Genomic DNA, 19,314 nt, shown 5'->3' with positions numbered 1-19,314 from the left:
CTCCCTCTTTAATTTTTTCTTTTTTTTTTGTAAAAGAAAACTTAAATACTGCTAGATTTGTCTTTTACAATATGATTTCCATAAAACCTTTTTTTTCCTTTTAAATCTGTTTTTATAAATTAAAATCATATATTGTGCATGCACTTTGCATTTCCCTCATTAATTTCACAAAAGAAATAAAGAAAAAGAAAAAAAAAAAAAAAGGAAAAACAAAAAGCAAAAGTATGGATCTTTTTTTTTTTTTTCTTCCCTTGTCGAGTTGGAGCTCAGAATGGAGCTGGGACGGGATGAAGAAGTTTCCAGATGAACAGAGAAGATCTGTGTGATTGTCTCAAGCAGCAAACTCAGAGATGAATCTTCAGTGCAGTTATGATGAGTTATGGGCATTGAATCTCGATCCGTTTGTTTCATTCATCCTCAATTATAGTATTAACAGAGAAGCATGCTCATAGACAACTGCATACAGAATGTACGTGTTTGATTAAGTTTTGCGGTTGCAATGTTTTTTTTTTTTTTTCATCTTGTTTTAAAATCTTTTTTTTTTTTTTTTTTTTAAATGCACAAACTAGCATAAATCAATGAGAGAAAATCCAGGCTCTCAAACGTTCAAGTTCCTTGACATGCATGCTTATTATCCATGGTTTAGATCAGCTTTTCCACCATGGCGCGTTCAAGTAGAAGAGAGAACTTTAGCTAATAATATCCGAGATGTAAATCCGGTCTGTCTTCCAGAGATCAGTGCACATCATGGTGATATGATCCTGAAGAGCCTGAGAATTTGTTGAAGCAGATCAAACCACAACTTCAGTCAGGAGACCAAAGTGGCACTCACATGATCATGAGGAAGTATCACCTTTTGTTTTCTACCTGACGCTCAGCACCTATGATGGAGACATATGAGGTCCTGCAAATGTAGGTCTATTCTGGGGTCTGCTCATGCTTATTATCGAGAAAAAGAAAAAAAAAATCTAAAGAGCAATGTCACCTACATGTATTGTAAACTAGCTCAGAGCAACACTACTGTTTACCAAATATGGTCTGCATCTCTTGGTTAAGCGGCTATTCTATCTAGCAAACAATGGTCTATGCTGAGAGGGCCATTGAGACCATGGAAGCTACGAGGAAGCACTTTCACAGAAGTTACTCTCTCGTACTAAATGAAAACGTGTCAAAGGCGCAAAATGGATCTTATCTTTTATTCAGCTGTATAAAAAAATCCCTCTCGTCATAACTAGATCCAGAGGCTATGGAAGACCCTAAGATCCTGGTCTTGCAGAATTCTCTTCACACTCCATAAATATAACAAAATATCACTGGCAGTGGGTTGGTATATCATCAACATTAAGCCTGACTGTAACGTCTGAGGAGCCTCTGCGTCACCGCAACATCCAGCACCGAAGGAAGCATGCATCAAGCACACAGTGTGGATCTGTTCTGTGGGCTTTTGTTTACTCTCCGGTCCCTGTCAGGGCTATCACTTGATATATTTTTGAACATCATGAAAAACATCATGTTTTTTTTTTTTGTTTTGTTTTTTTTTTGTTGGCTGGGAAAATCTCACCTTTAGTAACAGTAACAGAACACAAGTACAAACAAATAAACAAGAGAACGCATGAATGGTGGAGTGCTGGAAGTCTGGACGATCCACATTTATCTCAGCATGTCATTCGTGCAGATGGAGATGCAAGTCAGATGACTGGGCTTTAGGAGGAGCTTATGACGTCCACCAAAAAAAAAAAAACTCAATGCATACCAAAGAAACGCTATGTTAAATGACAATGGACTCAAGTGCAGGGGATGAAACTTGCTCAGAGCCGGTGGTGTGAGTCCTGGCTGTAGGTGCCCGGTGAGCTGCGGTTGCGGTGCGGTTTGTAGCTGTCCTGGTAAGGGTCCTGCTGCTCGTCCATGTAGTGGTGGTGCTCTCGGCCCTGCTGTGAGCCCGACGAGCTGCGGTTGCCGCGGCCCTTGTGAGGGCGCTCGTTGTGGTAGTTTTCATCCGGGGTCATCAGGTTGCGCCGCTCGTTGGCTGTGGAGTGGTCTCCTGTGTGGTTGGCGTGCCGCGTTCTTTGGCCCTGCTGGTTCTGAGACAGAAGAAACTCGATCAAGACTTACAACCACTATATACAATACACCAGAACACAATTTCTTTTAAGCAATGTAATATTCCATATTGCATTTTTTTTTAAAGAAGCGATTTAAATATGGTTCAAATGACCAGGTCTGTGGGTTTCAGTGCACTAAAACCTGAAAAACTGTTCAGGTCAAAATGACCCATGTATTTATTTATTTATTAAATAATTAAATAATAATAAAAAAAAAAACACAAGGTAAAAAATAATCACCAGTGAGGTGGTGTGATGTGGCTTGTAGTTGATTGTTTTCCAATAACAGTACATCGTAAGTTTTTTTTTTTTTTTTAATTTAAAGAACAACAAAGTATACCGTATGTTTTATCCATTTATATTTACATTTAAGTTAGTTCCTGTTCTCACTTATGTTTTAACAACTATACATATTCATTCCCTTTCCAGCCTTTTTGCTTCCCTCTGTCTTAAGACCAATAAAATGAAGCTTACTGACAGTTACTATTATAATATCGAGTAAGTGACATTTAGGACACAATATGGCCAAATGTTATGTTGATTTTTGCCCCTATGGCGGAAGTAGATCCCAAAGCAGCCATGATTTGTACCTTCTCGTTAAAAGGCGCTTCCGGTAAAACTGTCCCGTCTTATTTTTCATCTTCATCTGACGAGATTTCACAGTTTAAACCATGAGTTAGATTCCTGAAAAGTATTGTTTTCCATGTCCACCGATGATGTCGCTAACACTACTGTAGTAACGGTTTTGAACTAGGAAGTGGAATTGTACGTGGCGAACGGAGTAATACACACAGTGAAACGTCCCAGTGTAGATATAGGGAATATAGGCGCTCTTGGAATGCCTCTCAACCAATCAAATTAGTGGAACAAATCTAACAGTTGATCAAGGTGAAATATGAAATAAACTTATTAAAAAGGACTGATTTTTTCCCCACTATGAAACAAAACTCATTTGTAATCAGTATCGCCCAGCATGTAAAGAGGTTTGCGTGTTTATTTCTCTGAATATTACATAGGACCTGAGGGAAAACAGGCGAAACTGCGCTGTCTCTCTCTCTGTGTGTGTGTGTGTGTGTGTGTGTGTGTGTGTGGCTACAGACCTGCAGGCCGGAGATGGTGGAAGGGTAAGGGGCGAGGGCTGAGGGGCCAAGGTTCCGCCCCAAGAGCGGGTTGAGTGGAGTGCTGCTGGAGGTGTGTGTGGCCTTCCAGTACGCCTCCAGATACTCGGCCAAGTGCTCACACGCATCCTCCAACTGATTCTCATCCAGAATGATGTCAAACATCTCCTGTGATTGAAGGATTGCGTGTGAAACATCAGCGTGTCAGTGCGAAAACGTACAGTTGAATATCCTCTTAAGAGAATTTCTCTACTGTATAATCAAAACACAAGAACTGGCCTGAACAGGAACCAGAAGAACTTAGGGTTCTAGTTCTTTTCCCCACTAACTTGAGAGACGGCTGGAAGATTTATATCATAGACTGCATCGTTATTAACATGGTTTAACATTTAAAAATTAACATTAAACTGATGTAAACTGAACATGAAAGAAGTGCTTGGGCCTGTTCCTTTGACTAACCAGCTGTTCGTTTAACCAGGTTCTATTAATATTAGCAAGTTCGACCCATTTTTTTTGTAAAAACGACAAAAAATATGGTATGGATGTCATCAACACACCAAAAACATCCATCAGGTGGCACCCCATATGATCGGAAAGTAATTCTGTTCATCAGTAGCTGCTTGTATTGCTTGATGTTTGCAGAAAAAAAAAAAAAACTGTTTTGTGTTGGTACGTTTTTTGAGAAATTAATAAAATAATCATTCAAAAAATAAGACAAAAAATTATCATTCCGTTTTTGGGTGACAGAATGTAAAAACAGTAAAAAAAAAAAAAAAAAAAAAAGGCAGAATGTTGAATGTTTGGCGAAAGAACTGCAGGGTGAAGGGTGAGATGGAAAATACCAAGACCTGCCAGGTTTTACGCATTTTGCATAGAGGTTCTGCATTTTAACATCCGAATATGCTGGAGCGCAAAAATATGCCGAAAGCGCAGTTGCACCAAATAAAATCATTAAGTGAGGTAATGGACGTCTAAATTTCCAACGATTGAATGATCGGTGAATTTTGAACTCTGAAACTGATAAACCGTGCTTGAAAAAAGTCGGACTATGTCAGAATTAAACAGACTATTGCTTTTTTTTTTGTGCAGAATTTTTGTATCAAACTATGTTGTGGACATGATGTTACACACCATGCGTAAACAATCAGCAAGAAACAATGCATTCCATTCCATCCATTAGTTCCAGTTAGTCATCATCTTGAGCAGGTACCAAAAATTGCTCTTTAGGAACTTTAGGATCGGTCACTGATGATAATCCTTCAGCTTCCTGGTGTCAGACTTTCCAGGAGTTTGTGTGCAGTCGAAAAAAAGTCCTTTGCAGTGTCAGTGGACACATGTAAACACACTAGGTGGCAATTAAATGGAAATGGAGTCTATTCAACTGTGTGTATATTTGTGTGTGTGTGTGTGTGTGTGTGTGTGTGTGTGAGAGAGAGAGAAAGAGAGAGAGTTTGTGACAGAAATGACTTACTGGTGGACACTGCGCCAGTTTATCGGCTGCTACCAGCTGCACGTTGAGATGTTTACTCTGAGACTTTCCTCTGGATTTAATCAGTCTTTGGAGGACCTGCAGGACAAAACAAAAAGACCGCCACACACTCATGCACAGCTGTGGTTTAGAAATAGCTTCACCACTCAGTTATTTATGGCCTTTCTATTATTGTTGTCTAAAGGTACAAATTTAAGCAAAATGCCATCGTTTTTTTTTTTTTTTTTTACAGAGAATGTACAAGTTGTGAGTACCTTCGGTGAGGACACTTTGACGTGAACGATAATGGGAGCTAGTGAGGTCTTCAACAGCTGAGCAGGGTGGTTGATGGTGTCTGCGTCCAGCACTACCAGCTGTAGGGAGCGTGCCAACTCGAAGATACGCTCAATCTCACTCTGCACTTCGGCTATAAACACAAACATAAGTGAGAACATGTTAGATTTCAAATGGAATAATGACACTGGGTTAGGGTTAGGAGGCTGAGACGATGCATACATCTGGATACAAATTAGGAATGTGTGACATGATGTGTGTAAGATCTTATGATTTTACATTCATAGACACCCATACAGCTCAGTGTCATGATTTTCAGTGCATCAGAGTATGACATCAAGTGATAATGGCAACAATATAATATACTTAAGATAGACTAGTATATATGTCATTAACAGTACCAATAATTTGGACACATTTCTCTGTAGTAAGAAAAGACAGTATTCTCAAAACAGCGATCCGACGAACACTATACGCACAGGGCCGTAATTCGGAGACGAGTTCCATCAAAATTGGTATTCAGACTTCGGATGTAATTAATGACGTGAGTGCTACTCGGATATTTGAACAAGAGTTACACGGGGGAGGGGTTTGCTGGAAAAGAGGTGTGTCTCAGGTACACATTCGGTTAAAAGTCCCAAAAGTATACTCAGAATTTGGCAAACATGCTTTTTCTTTTTAAGCTCCCTGGGCCTGGAACGATCTGCAAAATGTAGTTAAACTAGAGATAGTGCCACCTCCGAGTACTTTTAAACGTCGTTTGCAAACATTTACATTTATTCATTTAGCAGACCCTTTTATCCAAAGCGACTTACAAATGAGAAAATACAAGCAAAGCGATATCAAGCAGAGAACAATACAAGTAGTGCTACCGTACAAGATCCGTTAATTGAGTTACAGAAGAAGCAAAGTGTGCAGAGTAGAGGTGAAAGTGCCAGAGTAAGGTTTTTTTTATGGGTTGGTGAGGTGTTGACGGAAGAGGTGGGTCTTTAGCTGTTTCTTGAAGATGGTGAGAGATTCTGATTGGATTGAGGTTGGAAGTTCATTCCACCACTGAGGAACAGTTAGTTTGAAGGTTCTGGAAAGGGACCTTGAGCCACGCTGAGTAGGTAGTACTAAGCGTCGGTCATTGATTGATCGCAGATTGCGTGAGGGAATGTAAGCCTTCAGGAGAGAGTTGAGGTAGGAGGGTGCTGTTCTAGACAAGGTCTTGTAGGTGAACATCAAGGCGTTGAATTTGATGCGGGCGTCTACAGGAAGCCAGTGGAGGGAGATGAAGAGGGGTGTGACGTGGGTTCTCTTGGGCTGGTTGAAGACGAGGCATGCTGCTGCATTCTGAATCATCTGAAGGGGTTTGATGGAGCTGGCCGGGAGGCCCGAGAGTAGTGAGTTGCAGTAGTCCAGTTTTGAGATAACAAGAGCCTGGACTAGTATCTGTGTAGCCTGTTCGGTGAGGTAGGGTCTGATTTTCTTGATGTTGTACAGGATGAACCTACAGGACCGTGCAGTTCTACAGGACCGTGCAGGACCGCAAACAGTATTAAAGGAGTCTTGCAAGTGCTTTTCTTGATTTTACTCTTATTAAGTGTTTTCTATGGGTATTCTTTTCTGTGGTTATCTCTGCATGAAACTCTATGTGCTGTCGTCTTGACCAGGTCTCCCTGGAAGAAGAGATTATGATATGTCAATGGGATCTTCCTGGTTAAATAAAGGATAAATAAATCAATAAAATAAACACACGACTCAAGTAGATTTTTCTTGTGTGTAACCACAATACATCATGCTGAAATGTATGTTTTGGGCTGTAAAAACACTGGGGAAAAAAATTAATAAATAAAAAATACAAGAGGCAATTTCAGACCAACATTAAATGCGTAAATGGGACACGCTTTAATGAATAAAGTTCATTTAAATTAAAGTGAGCTGTAAGCACAGCAGATGCATACTTAGTGGCCGTGTCTTTCAAAACGGGGGCACGCTTTATTTAAAAGCGAGCACACTGAATTAAGGAAAACATCGACATTATTTTATTAATTTGAACAACAACTCAAAATAGCCAATCAAAAGCGCCTGCGAGCCCTACAGTTTAGAGTCTTGTGGCTACATTAAGTTGTGTGCACAATTAAATGCTGGAGCACAATATAAGAAAATAAATGCAAAAAAAAAAAAAAAAAAAGAAAGAAAAAATGAAAGAATGCTGCGCTGAATTATGGGCTATTTTATAAGCTCCCGAATCATGAGGATGGAGGTCATATTATTAAAATTCAACAAAATTTGCAGTGATTAATGTGATAATTACTATCATGGCCATTCCTGCAGCAATACAATATATTGGCAATGTATTATCATTGTAACATTCACATATTTTCATTTGTAAATTCGATCTTGATTTTATGTTACGTAATATTACATTTGACAGCAAAGGGGGAAAAACACCATTTCCTTCTTATGTTTACATTTTCTGTCCTTGTTTTTTTTTGGGTTTAAAGGCAAGCGCTCGTGTTTAATTCTGGTTGTTTAGACACTAGGGGGAAAACCATTTCTGGCACTTCTATTCAAGAAAATCTGGGCAACCTTTGAGCAGTGAAATTCACACAAATACTTTAAATAATCTGAATGGCCCACCAAGAATAGCAACTTAAGTAGCTGTGTAACCCATTTCTGAATACAAGGAACTTTCCCTGTGTAAATATTGACCGTGGGGCGGCTGTGGCTCAGGTGGTAGAGCGGGTTGTCCACTAATCGTAGGGTTTCAATTCCCGGCCCATGTGACTCCACATGCTGAAGTGTCCTTGGCCAAGACACTGAACCCCAAGTTGCTCCCGATGGCAAGTTAGCGCCTTGCATGGCAGCTCTGCTACCATTGGTGTGTGTGTGTGTGAGTGAATGGGTGAATGAGACACAGTGCTTTGGAACCGCTAAGGTTAAAAATGCGCTATATAAGTGCAGACCATTTACATAACGTTTGAACTTAAGTTAAGCCAACTCAGAACACAACCCGCAGAGATTAGGTTAAATATTTTGTTTGAAAATTTCGGCAACACTGAACTAAGCATGAGTTAAAGCGTGTACTAATCACTGACTAGTGACGAGCGAACCTTAACTGTGACGTGAGTCTTATGAATTCACGCGTGAATAGCGTCCACCTTAAGTACGTTAGTACATGTTTGTTAGTTAATGTATTAATTAACACGTAGGGGTAAACTAAATCAAACATTCTCTATAGGAAAGAATATGAATGAAACGTGAATCATTTAAAATTGTTTATATAATTTGCAGTCATTGGATGGCGCTGGATTACTTTCATAATTTACATCGATCCTCCTTATCGAACGTAGAAAGATGCACTAATAATAAACACGAATAATTTCATCTCAACCCGTTCTGTGTCATTCTCCATTCACTTCTCTTCAAATCCCACTGTAGTACTAGTACATGCTCTGGGTGGCTAGGACCCGGGGCATTGCTCCTTTGCCCACAAGGGTGAAATTAATACGGTAACATTTGTTCATTTAGCAGATGTTATTATCTATTAACATTGAAAACCAGCGTTCTATTTAGTTCACCCCTACGTGTTAATTAATACATTAACTAACAAATATGTACTAACATGTACTTGAAGGTGGTTGTTATTCACACAAGAATTCATAACTCACATCGTACTTAAGGTTAGTTTGTGATTAGTACACGCGTTAAGTTCGTATTTAAGTAAGCTTTAATTCAGGTATTAGTGCGTGATTATTCATGTACTGTTACTGTAAAGTGTTACCAAAATTTCTCTGAGCAGCCTGAAAAAAAATTGTATAAAATAAAATGTAAACGTTAATAGCAAGCTCAGACATTGTGTTTAAGTTTCTTACCCAGACTGGATCTGGTATTGGAGCGCTCGATGATGGCTCTCTTACTCGGGTTGTTCAGCACAGACCTCTTAGCCAGGGAGATGTCAGCAGTCACACGGGTAATGGATATCCTAAACAGAACATCATGTGGATTTAGGTTTTGACTCACATAGGCGTATACAAGTGTAGTGTATAAGTATAAAGAGTCTTTTCAAAACGAGTAAAAGTATTGAATGTAGCTACTCTGCTCACCTGCCATCAAACCTGTGCTTCAGGAAGTCAAAGAGAGCCTTCTGCATCATATCAGTCACCTACACAAACACACACACACATACACACACACAATACACATAAGAGATTAATGCAATCATACAAAGATAACATTCACAAATATTGCTCTAAGCCCACTCCCTCCGAGTGTGTGTTCATGTACATATATGTATAGGTGTGTTCTCTTTTGCAGTGCTGATATTTTTAGAAGTAGGTCACTGTCATGGGTTCATTTGAGTTTTTTCTTATTTTTTTATTTTTTATTTGTGGCTGTTTTTGTATCTGTAGGTCCGTGTGATTGTGTTTGTGGAAGTTCAATCATTCATTCAGCTTCAGTAACTTTTTTTATCATGGCCAGGGTTGTGGTGGATTCAGGGAAGACTGGGCGTGAGACTCTGAATAGGAGGCCAGTCCATTGCAAGGTACTATGCACACACGTTCACACACTCATTCACACCGAGGAGCAATTTACACATAGTAAGTCCAACTACTGGCATGTTTTTGGGAGGTGGGAGGAAACCGGAGAACCTAGAGGAAATCCAGTAAACATGGGGAGGAGACAAGTGTGTCTTGCCTACAGTCAAGCATGGTGGTGGGAGTGTCATGGTCTGGGGCTGCATGAGTGCTGCCGGCACTGGGGAGCTACAGTTCATTGAGGGAACCATGAATGCAGTATGTACTGTGACATACTGAAGCAGAGCATGATCCCCTCCCTTCGGAGACTGGGCCGCAGGGCAGTATTCCAGCATGATAATGACCCCTAACACACCTCCAACACACCTCAGACCAGGCAGTGTCCAAACTTCTTCCATTTACGGATGATGGAGGCCACTGTGCTCATTGGGACCTTCAATGCTGCAGAAATGTTTCTGTACCCTTCCCCAGATCTGTGCCTCGATACAATCCTGTCTCGGAGGTCTACAGACAGTTCCTTGGACTTCATGGCTTGGTTTGTGCTCTGACATGCATTGTTAACTGTGGGACCTTATATAGACAAGTGTGTGCCTTTCCAAATCATGTCCAATCCACTGAACTTACCACAGGTGGACTCCAATCAAGTTGTAGAAACATCTCAAGGATGATCAGTGGAAACAGGATGCACCTGAGCTCAATTTTGAGTGTCATGGCAAAGGCTGTGAATACTTATGTACATGTGCTTTTTTTTGTTTTTTTTATTTTTAATACATTTGCAAAGATTTCAAACAAACTTCTTTCACGTTGTCATTATGGCGTATTGTTTGTAGAATTTTGAGGAAAATAATGAATTTAATCCATTTTGGAATAAGGCTGTAACATAACAAAATGTGGGAAAAGTGAAGCGCTGTGAATACTTTCCGGATGCACTGTATATATATACACACAGACTGTATATATAAATAATGTCTTCTCGTTCCTATTATTTTGCTTTCCCAATCTCTCTCTCTCTCTCTCTCTCTCTCCCCCTTACCCTCATTTTCTAATTTCAAACCTTGCTCTACTTTCCAACCACTGACGTCTCTTGGATCCTGGAAGGTTGTTGCCATGGCAACTGAGCAATGGAGGAGGAGGAGCATGCTTTTTTGTTTTGTCCACGCAAGTAGACTGAGAAGGGGAGTACAGATTTAGCGATTTCTGCAGCTTACAAGACACAGATACGCATACACAAACACATAGGAAGAAAAACCTAGAAAGGTCCGGGTAGCTGACACACAAAATGTATTTACAAATTCAAGTTGTGTCACATCCATATATTTACTCAAAATGTAATTTTATTTTGCGTTTTAGTATATAAAAGCATGAAAGAAAGGCAGAGGCACACATATTAACTGTGTCCATCACTGTATCCACACACACACACACACACACATATATATATATATATATATATATATATATATATATATATATATATATATATATATATATATACACACACACACACACACACACACACATACATATATATATACACACTATTAGGTCCAACTTCAATTAAAAATCAAATGGAAAACTTTTTTTTTTTTAAAGCTGTATGAACTATAAAGGGTTAAGATTAAAATGTAAGATTTGAATTGAATATGACTTTATGACTTGGAATGGAATGGAATTGAAGTGGAATAGTATGAAAAATGTTGAACCACAAAATTAATATGTTGGGTTTCACTATAATGATATCTAATTACTATGTCACATTGTAAATCAGATAACTAGAAATGACATAACATTGTATTGGATGAAGCTTGCATAACTTGATTTGTGGGATCACACTTTGTCAAACTTGCTTGTTTTTCATGATAATCATATTAATGACTAATATTAATTCTATAACTATGTCAGCTTTTATTATCTCATTATATCATCACATTCCAGTCGAAAGCCTTCAATGTGATTAGACCAATCAAATCTTTAAATGCTTACCTCATATCCTTTTAGGGATGGACCAACCAGAACCACAGGCCTCATGGAGGGCACGACATCATAGGGAGGCACATGCTCAGTCTGTAAAGAGTCATAGATATGCAGACATTACTTTTAGGTCAGTGTGTCAATAATCATGATTGTAATCTTATACCACAGTACTGTTGAATTCTGATTGGTCAGAAGGTGTCGATTCAGTTCCTATAACAGCAGCTCTGACAATAGTGCCAGCTTCAAGGTTTATATTAACGCGCTCAGCTGAATATGTTATTATGTATAAAATAACTTGCGCACGGACTTGCATGGTTTATGCTCCACATAACCAGATTAAAACATCGTTGTAATCGATACTGTGGTGAAAAATGTTTATTTAGCATTTTTCGGAGTCTCCAGAGTCAGTGCTTTGGAACGGTCAGGTAAAGCTGTGAAATTTTCAGACACAGGAAAGTCTTCATGACAGAAGGCTTTGCGGTTTCTCTGCAACATGACAAGCTGCATGTTTGTGTCTTATTGACTTCAAGAATAAGAAAAAAGGACAGAATGGGAGGGAATGATGGGTTATAGTGTTATAATAACAGGAAATTGTTTTGCAGATGCTTGTCAACATTAAATTGAACTATAATCCAGCGGTCCGGAACCTATGGCTCGCGAGCCACATGTGGCTCTTTGATTAAAAAAAAAAAAAAATCATGTGTCCCGTGAGGTGTCTCACCCTTTACTAACATATCATCGTTAAAAACTTAGACACATCACTAGAGCTCAGCTTCCTGCAGAAAATGCAAAGTCAGTTACATTTCTTTGGTTGTACAGCCTACCGAAATGAATGAAAAGTCAGTTTACAATAATACATCTCCAGAGTTGTTCCAGCCAGTGCACGTATGCAGTGATGTGCGCACGTGTCACGACACCAATCAACGGCAAACCACTTATGTTTCTATGGTAACCTCTCACCCTCAGATTCAAGCAGCTACCTAGCTAGATCGTGGAGATGGCGAAAAGACAGAATTCAGAGGAGCATCGGAAAAATTTCAAATTGGATGGACTGAAACGTACGCTTTTATTGAAAGCTCTGCTGTGTCTGATTTGCACAGAACATATTCCCTCGTTTAAATAAATCAACCGTTAAAAGACATTTGCTTTTGCAGCAAGGTAACCCGTGGGCGAAAGTCGAAGGGAGGTGTGCACGGAGCTCCAACGTAAACTGCAAGCCGGACAGCAGCAGCTGCAAGCGTGGACAGGGGCAACTGGAAGCCTGCATGCTGCCAGCTTTGCTGGCTCATTAGAGATTGTAAGACAAGGAAAACCTTTTACTGACGGAGGATATATAAAGTCATTCATCTTGAGTATGGCAGCTGAACTGTTTGCGGATTTCCTGAACAAGGAGAAAATCATTCAGAAATTAAAAAGGCGTGCCCCTGTCAGTCCCAACAGTGCATGACTTCTTGATCTCTTGCACTGAAGGAGTCCACACACACGTCTGTATACACACACGCACACACAAAAGAGGTTTTATGCTGCTCAGGTGGAAACTCAACCTCAAAGTAAAAGCCCTGCACGATTAATTCCATATTGCAACATGTTACCTATTGTACCGGTTTGTTTTTGAGTTGTCTGTTCACCTAAACAAATTATTTGTTGTTGAAATGTTACTGAAAAAAAACCCATGTTATTTATAATACTAAAATATTCGTTTTTGCAATGACTCTTTTGAAAAAAAAGGCATCAATCCCTACCATAAACAGATAAAAAGTAAAAAGTATTGTTCTTTAATAGATAAGTAATTGTTCGTGTTGGCAAATTGCTGCACTATGAGAAGAATTAAACACCTCGGGACGTGATGCTATTCAAAAATAATCGACTTCGAGGTGGCAATGCTTCTTCGCATCATAGCACAATATTATTGATCGTTTTTCTATAAAACCGCACACTGTTGTGTTTTAATCCGTACTTAGAATAGGCATAGTGAAGCAATTGTACTTCCATGTATTTAATTAATTACTCTCTTGTGCTTACCACTTTACTAGTTTACTGTTTTTTGTGTTTTTTGTGTTTGTTTTTTTTGCTGATTGCTTCTTTTATTGTTGTTCAATCTGTCTTAAGATGCTGAAAGCATGCAATTTTGTTTATGGGATAAATAATCTAACTAATTATCAGAGCGAAATTTGCAGATGAGATAATATCAGCTTTTAAGCTTCCATTACTGCTTTGTATGATCAGTACAGATTGAGATGACTGTGCCCATGTTGTACACTTACCACTTTTTGTTTCTGCTTGCCTGCAAAGAGAAAAAGAAACAGGACTTCAGAATAGTTGTTCTGGCATCAGCAAATGTCTAAAATGAATGCGTCCGGTCAGAACATTATAATTCGCTGCCCAACGCTCACAAGAAGCTGCTTGTTCTGTCTTTAGCCTTACGCAGGACAGTGATGAAGTAAAATCGCCCACTGATGTTTTTTCGTGGTGATTCCTGTGACCCCACCCACCCCCAATCTCCCAAAGCCCCTCCCCCCAGACCACAGGCTCACCTGATGACATCACATCCCCCAAGCTGGAGGAGGAGCTTCCGCTGGACTTACTAAAGAGACGAGCGAACAAACAGAGACAAAGAGAGCACAGTATTAGGGTGCCTCTTTATACACAACAATGTTCTACTCTATATAACCTATATCTATAATGTGTTAATATATCATGGATCACTGATTACTACTACAACTAATTACAACTATAAGGATCAGTACTTATCATATTATAATACTGTAATTAATAAAAATTTGCCTCATAAACGTTCGGTATATCCGTAAAGAGATATACAACTTAAAACTAAAAAATTTACAATCTAATCTTATTCTAACTATTCTAAAGTTCTATTATTTATGAATTGTTGTAAGAAATAATTTGTAGGTATTATGTGGAGTATTACTTTATACTGGGATGAAGATTAGAATTCTGTATGCTTATGTACTGAAAGAGATAATTTGGGACATATTTGAAACAAAACAATACTTTTTAAACAAATAACACAGAGAGGATTTCTGATTTGACACAAACCATGTATGGAAACGTCCAAGTGATTTGATTAAATATTAAATGCCAAAAATGGTAATAAATAGCTTAAACCCATCTGACAAGAACAATTTCTAACATTTGTATACTAAATAAATTTTAATAATTTTTCTGCATAGCACCAACCAAATTTCTTATTATCTATATAATACAGTATCTCACTATTTCTACCTACCTATATATATATATATATATATATATATATATATATATATATATATATATATATATATATATATATATATATATTCTACATATTTCTATATCTATGTAGAGCATTTGATTTTCTGGGAACAGAATGCAATTAAGGAAAAAAAAAAAAAAAAAAACTTTCAGAAACTGAACCAAACTCGTGTCTTGTCTGTTCAAAACAAAATACAGTTTCATGACAATTAGTAAAGCATATTAGAGAAAAATTCACAAATGCAGTAACAATGTCAATTTTTTAAAAAATTATTTTATTTTTTACAAAAAAAAAAAAAAAAATCCCCAACGCTTTGTGGAAAACCAAATGCTCTAATTTAATTCTCTAATGGCCTTCCGGCGCTTACCCTTGAACACGGCTCTTCTTCTGCTCCAGTTGGGCTCGGATGTTTTCCAGCTTCAGAGGGCTGGGGATGAAGCCGATCTCACAGCCCTCTTTCACCAGCCGCCCGATCCACCAGTCATTATTGAACTTCTACAGTTTAATGGAATAAGGGAACAAAGAAAGGACGTGTTGAGGCAAGTGCTTTCTTTTTGTTAATCGTTTTTTGTTTTTTTTTTTACTGTGGCTAAACTTAATACATCAGCCATTATTGAACATCTGAGGTTGGCTAGAATAATGGACTAAGAAAGAAGACTCATGGGAAAATATCTTTTGGGAGGTTCCCATCGTTTTTGTGCATTTAATATTACAGCACCAAAAGTTATTACATTTTCACCGTGGAATAGAATTAGGGAACTAGGAAATGACATGCCTGGGTGGGTTCACCAATATGCAGCAAACTCACAGTTAATATATATTTCTATTAATATATCCTACATCAATGTACAGTATGACCTCTATTATATTTAGTTCTACTTGGATGGTACTGGCCTTTATAAGTAAATTAAAATGGTGATATTTACTTGTCACGACAAGTCAGCAGAGTGCACTTTGAAATTCTGCATTGATACCCTTTTCCTTTTTTAGATTTTCTCCCATTTTTCTCTCCAGTTTGGACGCCTGCCATTTCGCACCCACTCAAAGAGTACGGCCAATTTCTCTCTTGACCCTTGGCCACAGATGGCTGTAGCATCGTCGCGATTTGAACTCGCAATCTCCTGATGATTGGGAACCAATTGGGAGTCACATTGATACCTGATTGTGTTTTGATTATTTTTTTAATTATTATTATTATTATTTTAAATTCTTACTGTACATGCAGCTTTTTAGGCAGAGGCAGCTGGTAAAATGAGCAAGAAGCTCTAAGCCCCCCTGTTTTCCAATGATAAAAAATCATCAATAGAAGGTTTAATTTACAACATCCACATCAGATTATTTGCTGTTAACTCAAAATTCTGGACTTTTGTGAAACCAAGTGCAACAGCACCACCAGTGGTCATAAGAAAAATACACAGAATGGTACCAACAAGCAACCATTGGCCTGATGTCTTTTAAGATTCATGCAACCCATCAGTGACGGTCATGCCATGTAATTACACAGCGTGAAATGTCTTTAGATTTGATCTCCATTTGGGCCGATATGTTTCAGCCCGTATTACTGATGCATCTCTAACACTCATCATCAGTGTGTGAGAAGGCACAGATGCAATGTAATGCAAAACAAAATAATATCGATTTACACCAATCATCCTGTTCAAAAGTTTACATCCCCCTGGTTCTTAATGTATTATGTTGCCTTCTTGAGCATCAGTGAATGTTTGCACATTTGTAATACTAATGATGTGAGGCCACCATACCTCTTTGATATGCAGGAAGTCCTTAGCATCAAATGAAATGGCTGTTCCTGGCACGGGCACATCTTCGTCCAGTGCTCCACAATAACTGACATTAGTCTTCACGGCGAAGGCCACCGCTTTGGCCTGTAACATCACATATACATTAATGACAGCAGTTATGTAATAAAAGAAGGCACAATGTTGAACAACCATAATCATAAACGTATCTATCTTAACCATGATCCAGGATCCAGCACTACACCTAGGTATCACTGTGACTTTTAACAATGTATAATACAGAACACAGTGAATTATGAAATTTAACTGTGTCATGCGTCGCATCTTAAATGAGCATTACTGGCATGATGAAAACCAAGACAGCATTGCCAAAGTGAACAAATATAGTAGGATATATTAAAGTGTAGTATTGTATAGTGTCGAGTAACCTTTGCTCTCTCCAGCTGTACGGCGGCCTGCTGCTCTCGTTCTTGCCGGCCCTGGCTCCCCACATCCTGCCTCTCCTCCTCCAATGACACATCCGAGTCGGACGGCCTGCTAGTGTAGGAATCAGCTGAGCCCTGGAAAGAAAGACAACAGTGCACCGGTTACACACTTACCCATACATGTACTATGCACCTAAGTAACGGACTTATCCGTAGCCTTCTGAGAAATGGTACAGTGATTTAATCACTGTGCACTGTAGTAAACAAGTGTTACATCAAACCGAGGCAATTAAAATTACGTTATACCCAAAGTAAAATAGTTTCCTCCATACTACTCATCACGAAAATCTCAAAAGCACAAGCTCTGACGCAGACTACATCAAAAAGCTCTTCAAGAGTCCTGAAAGAGGAAGAAGCAAAATACCTGTAATCTGAGAATCTCAAACTAGCAAAAACAAACAACAACAACAACAACAACAAAAAGTATATACATTTGCATGTTGAAATATAATTCCCCAAACTTAAGATTTACTCAGTGTAATATCTTAAACTATCTTTTTATAGGCTGTTTAACCACAGAAAGCATAACTAATGGCAGAATATTTCCAAACAAATGTTGAATATTATGCCACTTCTTATGATTTTCCACCCACAACCTTTTAATCCCATTATTAATATAAAAAAAAAAATAGCAAAGAATCCGATGACTCATATACGTACAGATATACTTCTCTATTTTCTGTTTTCTTAGTACTCCATTATTAAGAGGACGTTTTAAGATGACTTCATTAACTCTCTTTCACACAACTACATCTTGAGTGCACAGATCCAGCACATTTAATAGATAGTGCTCATGTAATAACATCATATTATTCCTGCAAGATCTCCAGCTTACTACTGTCTCAGCCAGCGCATGCAGTACCTTTTCTGGACCATGAAAGACCTCGCAATACAAAATCTGTACGTTTTCATCTGGGATCTCCATGAGGTCTTGAGAAAGCTCCAGCGTCATGATCCAAGAAGAAAAGAAGCAGCTGGAATAGATCTCAATCAAACCTTAAAAAACAAAGTCCATCACCTGTATACTGATCATTATGCCTCGCTAAGATAACAAAGGAGATGCTACGAGCAAGCTCACAAGTTCTGGGTTAATATGAACTCTGGGTAAAGGAGTTTTGTTGTGAAAATCCAACTGGAAAAGACATTAGCTCAAGTCAGTGAAATCAGCGGTTGGGTCAATATCGCATTAGCGAGAGAAAAAGCCTTGCAGTCGGCTAAAAAAAAAAACCCACACACTCCAACACACCAGCCATGTCAAAGCACTTTTTCCTCTATTGAAGCAGCAGGCGTTTGGCTCAGGCTTACTTCAGCAGGGACTCAATTGAGCACGGCAAGTCCAATCACAAAACGCCTGATTCGGGAAACAAGAACTGCACATGCACGCTTATCTTTCACCCCCAGAAGTGATGATTCTGGGGAAAAACTGGGATTCAAATGAACGTCCTTCATTATTGATTTCGATGAGATAACACTGTTCTTGCTGCCAAATGACATCTTGGGGTCAGTTGATGCATTTTACAGACTTAAACCGTAATTAATAATGCTGTTCTTGTGCTTCCTACATATACAGTACATTAGGTTTACTCTTCCAGTACTTTCTATTGTTATGCTGAAAACATTGCAAATCTGACTCGCTTGTTTAATAATGTGATTTTAGAGCAGTTAGCAAATTTGGATATAAATGACTATAGATATGGAAGGCAGAAATGTTTAGCCTTTTCCACAACTGTAAGACATGTTTCTTTTTGTAAGGTAATGGTGGGCACAGTATGACGCTAATTTAATACAATGATGACTTTCTCTAGAGGAATATTCCAGCATTTTTCAACCCAATCTCTATCTACAGCATCTGTAGCATATGCAGTTACTACAGGCAATAATTTAACACATTTCCCTGTGTAGCTGAAAAAGAAAATCTGATTACTTGAAAATCTGATTACTTGAAAATCTGATTGCTTGAAATTCCTTTATAATGGAAGTCTAAGGGCAGTTGTTGACTATCAATAACGTTTAAGCGATTTAACATTTTAACACAGGTGTTAAAGTTGATTTTCTGGTGGCCAATTCAAGTTATTAAGATTACTTATTTGTATTTCACCACGCAGCGATTTCCAGATTTGTCCTCAAGAAGAGGCGTCTGAGATAGCGTTCACAGTACTGTCTAGACCACTGCCTTTAAAGCCAAGCACAGGCCTTTAATTAAAATAATTGGGAGATAGAAAATGCAGACTAAAGAATCATTGTGCTTTTTTCCCCCCATCTGCCGTTAACTGCCATATAACATAAAAGCTGCAACACCAGCCCAGGGCATTACACCTCCCTGCCAATAGAGGTCTC

At 38.6% G+C, this 19,314-nt stretch overlaps 1 protein-coding gene across 1 annotated transcript in view; it reads right to left on the bottom strand.

The window, feature by feature from the left end:
- Positions 1–201: 201 nt before the first annotated feature.
- cacnb4b (calcium channel, voltage-dependent, beta 4b subunit) overlaps positions 202–19,314 on the bottom strand; it is a 32,239-nt gene continuing 13,126 nt past the window's right edge. The window contains exons 3-14 of the mRNA XM_053638148.1: positions 16,921–17,052; positions 16,496–16,618; positions 15,103–15,230; positions 14,014–14,063; positions 13,744–13,763; positions 11,489–11,569; positions 9,074–9,132; positions 8,843–8,952; positions 4,964–5,115; positions 4,692–4,787; positions 3,203–3,388; positions 202–2,081 (exon numbers count right to left, since the gene is read on the bottom strand). Of these exons, the coding sequence (XP_053494123.1) occupies positions 1,809–2,081; positions 3,203–3,388; positions 4,692–4,787; positions 4,964–5,115; positions 8,843–8,952; positions 9,074–9,132; positions 11,489–11,569; positions 13,744–13,763; positions 14,014–14,063; positions 15,103–15,230; positions 16,496–16,618; positions 16,921–17,052 (1,410 nt within the window). The 3' untranslated portion in view covers positions 202–1,808. The remainder of the gene's footprint in view (positions 2,082–3,202; positions 3,389–4,691; positions 4,788–4,963; positions 5,116–8,842; positions 8,953–9,073; positions 9,133–11,488; positions 11,570–13,743; positions 13,764–14,013; positions 14,064–15,102; positions 15,231–16,495; positions 16,619–16,920; positions 17,053–19,314) is intronic.

This window comes from Ictalurus furcatus, chromosome 12 (genome assembly GCF_023375685.1).
Source record: "Ictalurus furcatus strain D&B chromosome 12, Billie_1.0, whole genome shotgun sequence".
In the NCBI taxonomy this organism is placed as follows: Eukaryota; Metazoa; Chordata; class Actinopteri; order Siluriformes; family Ictaluridae; genus Ictalurus; species Ictalurus furcatus.
The sequence above is the reverse complement of the archived record's forward strand: the minus strand, read 5'-3'. Positions and strand labels throughout refer to the sequence as shown.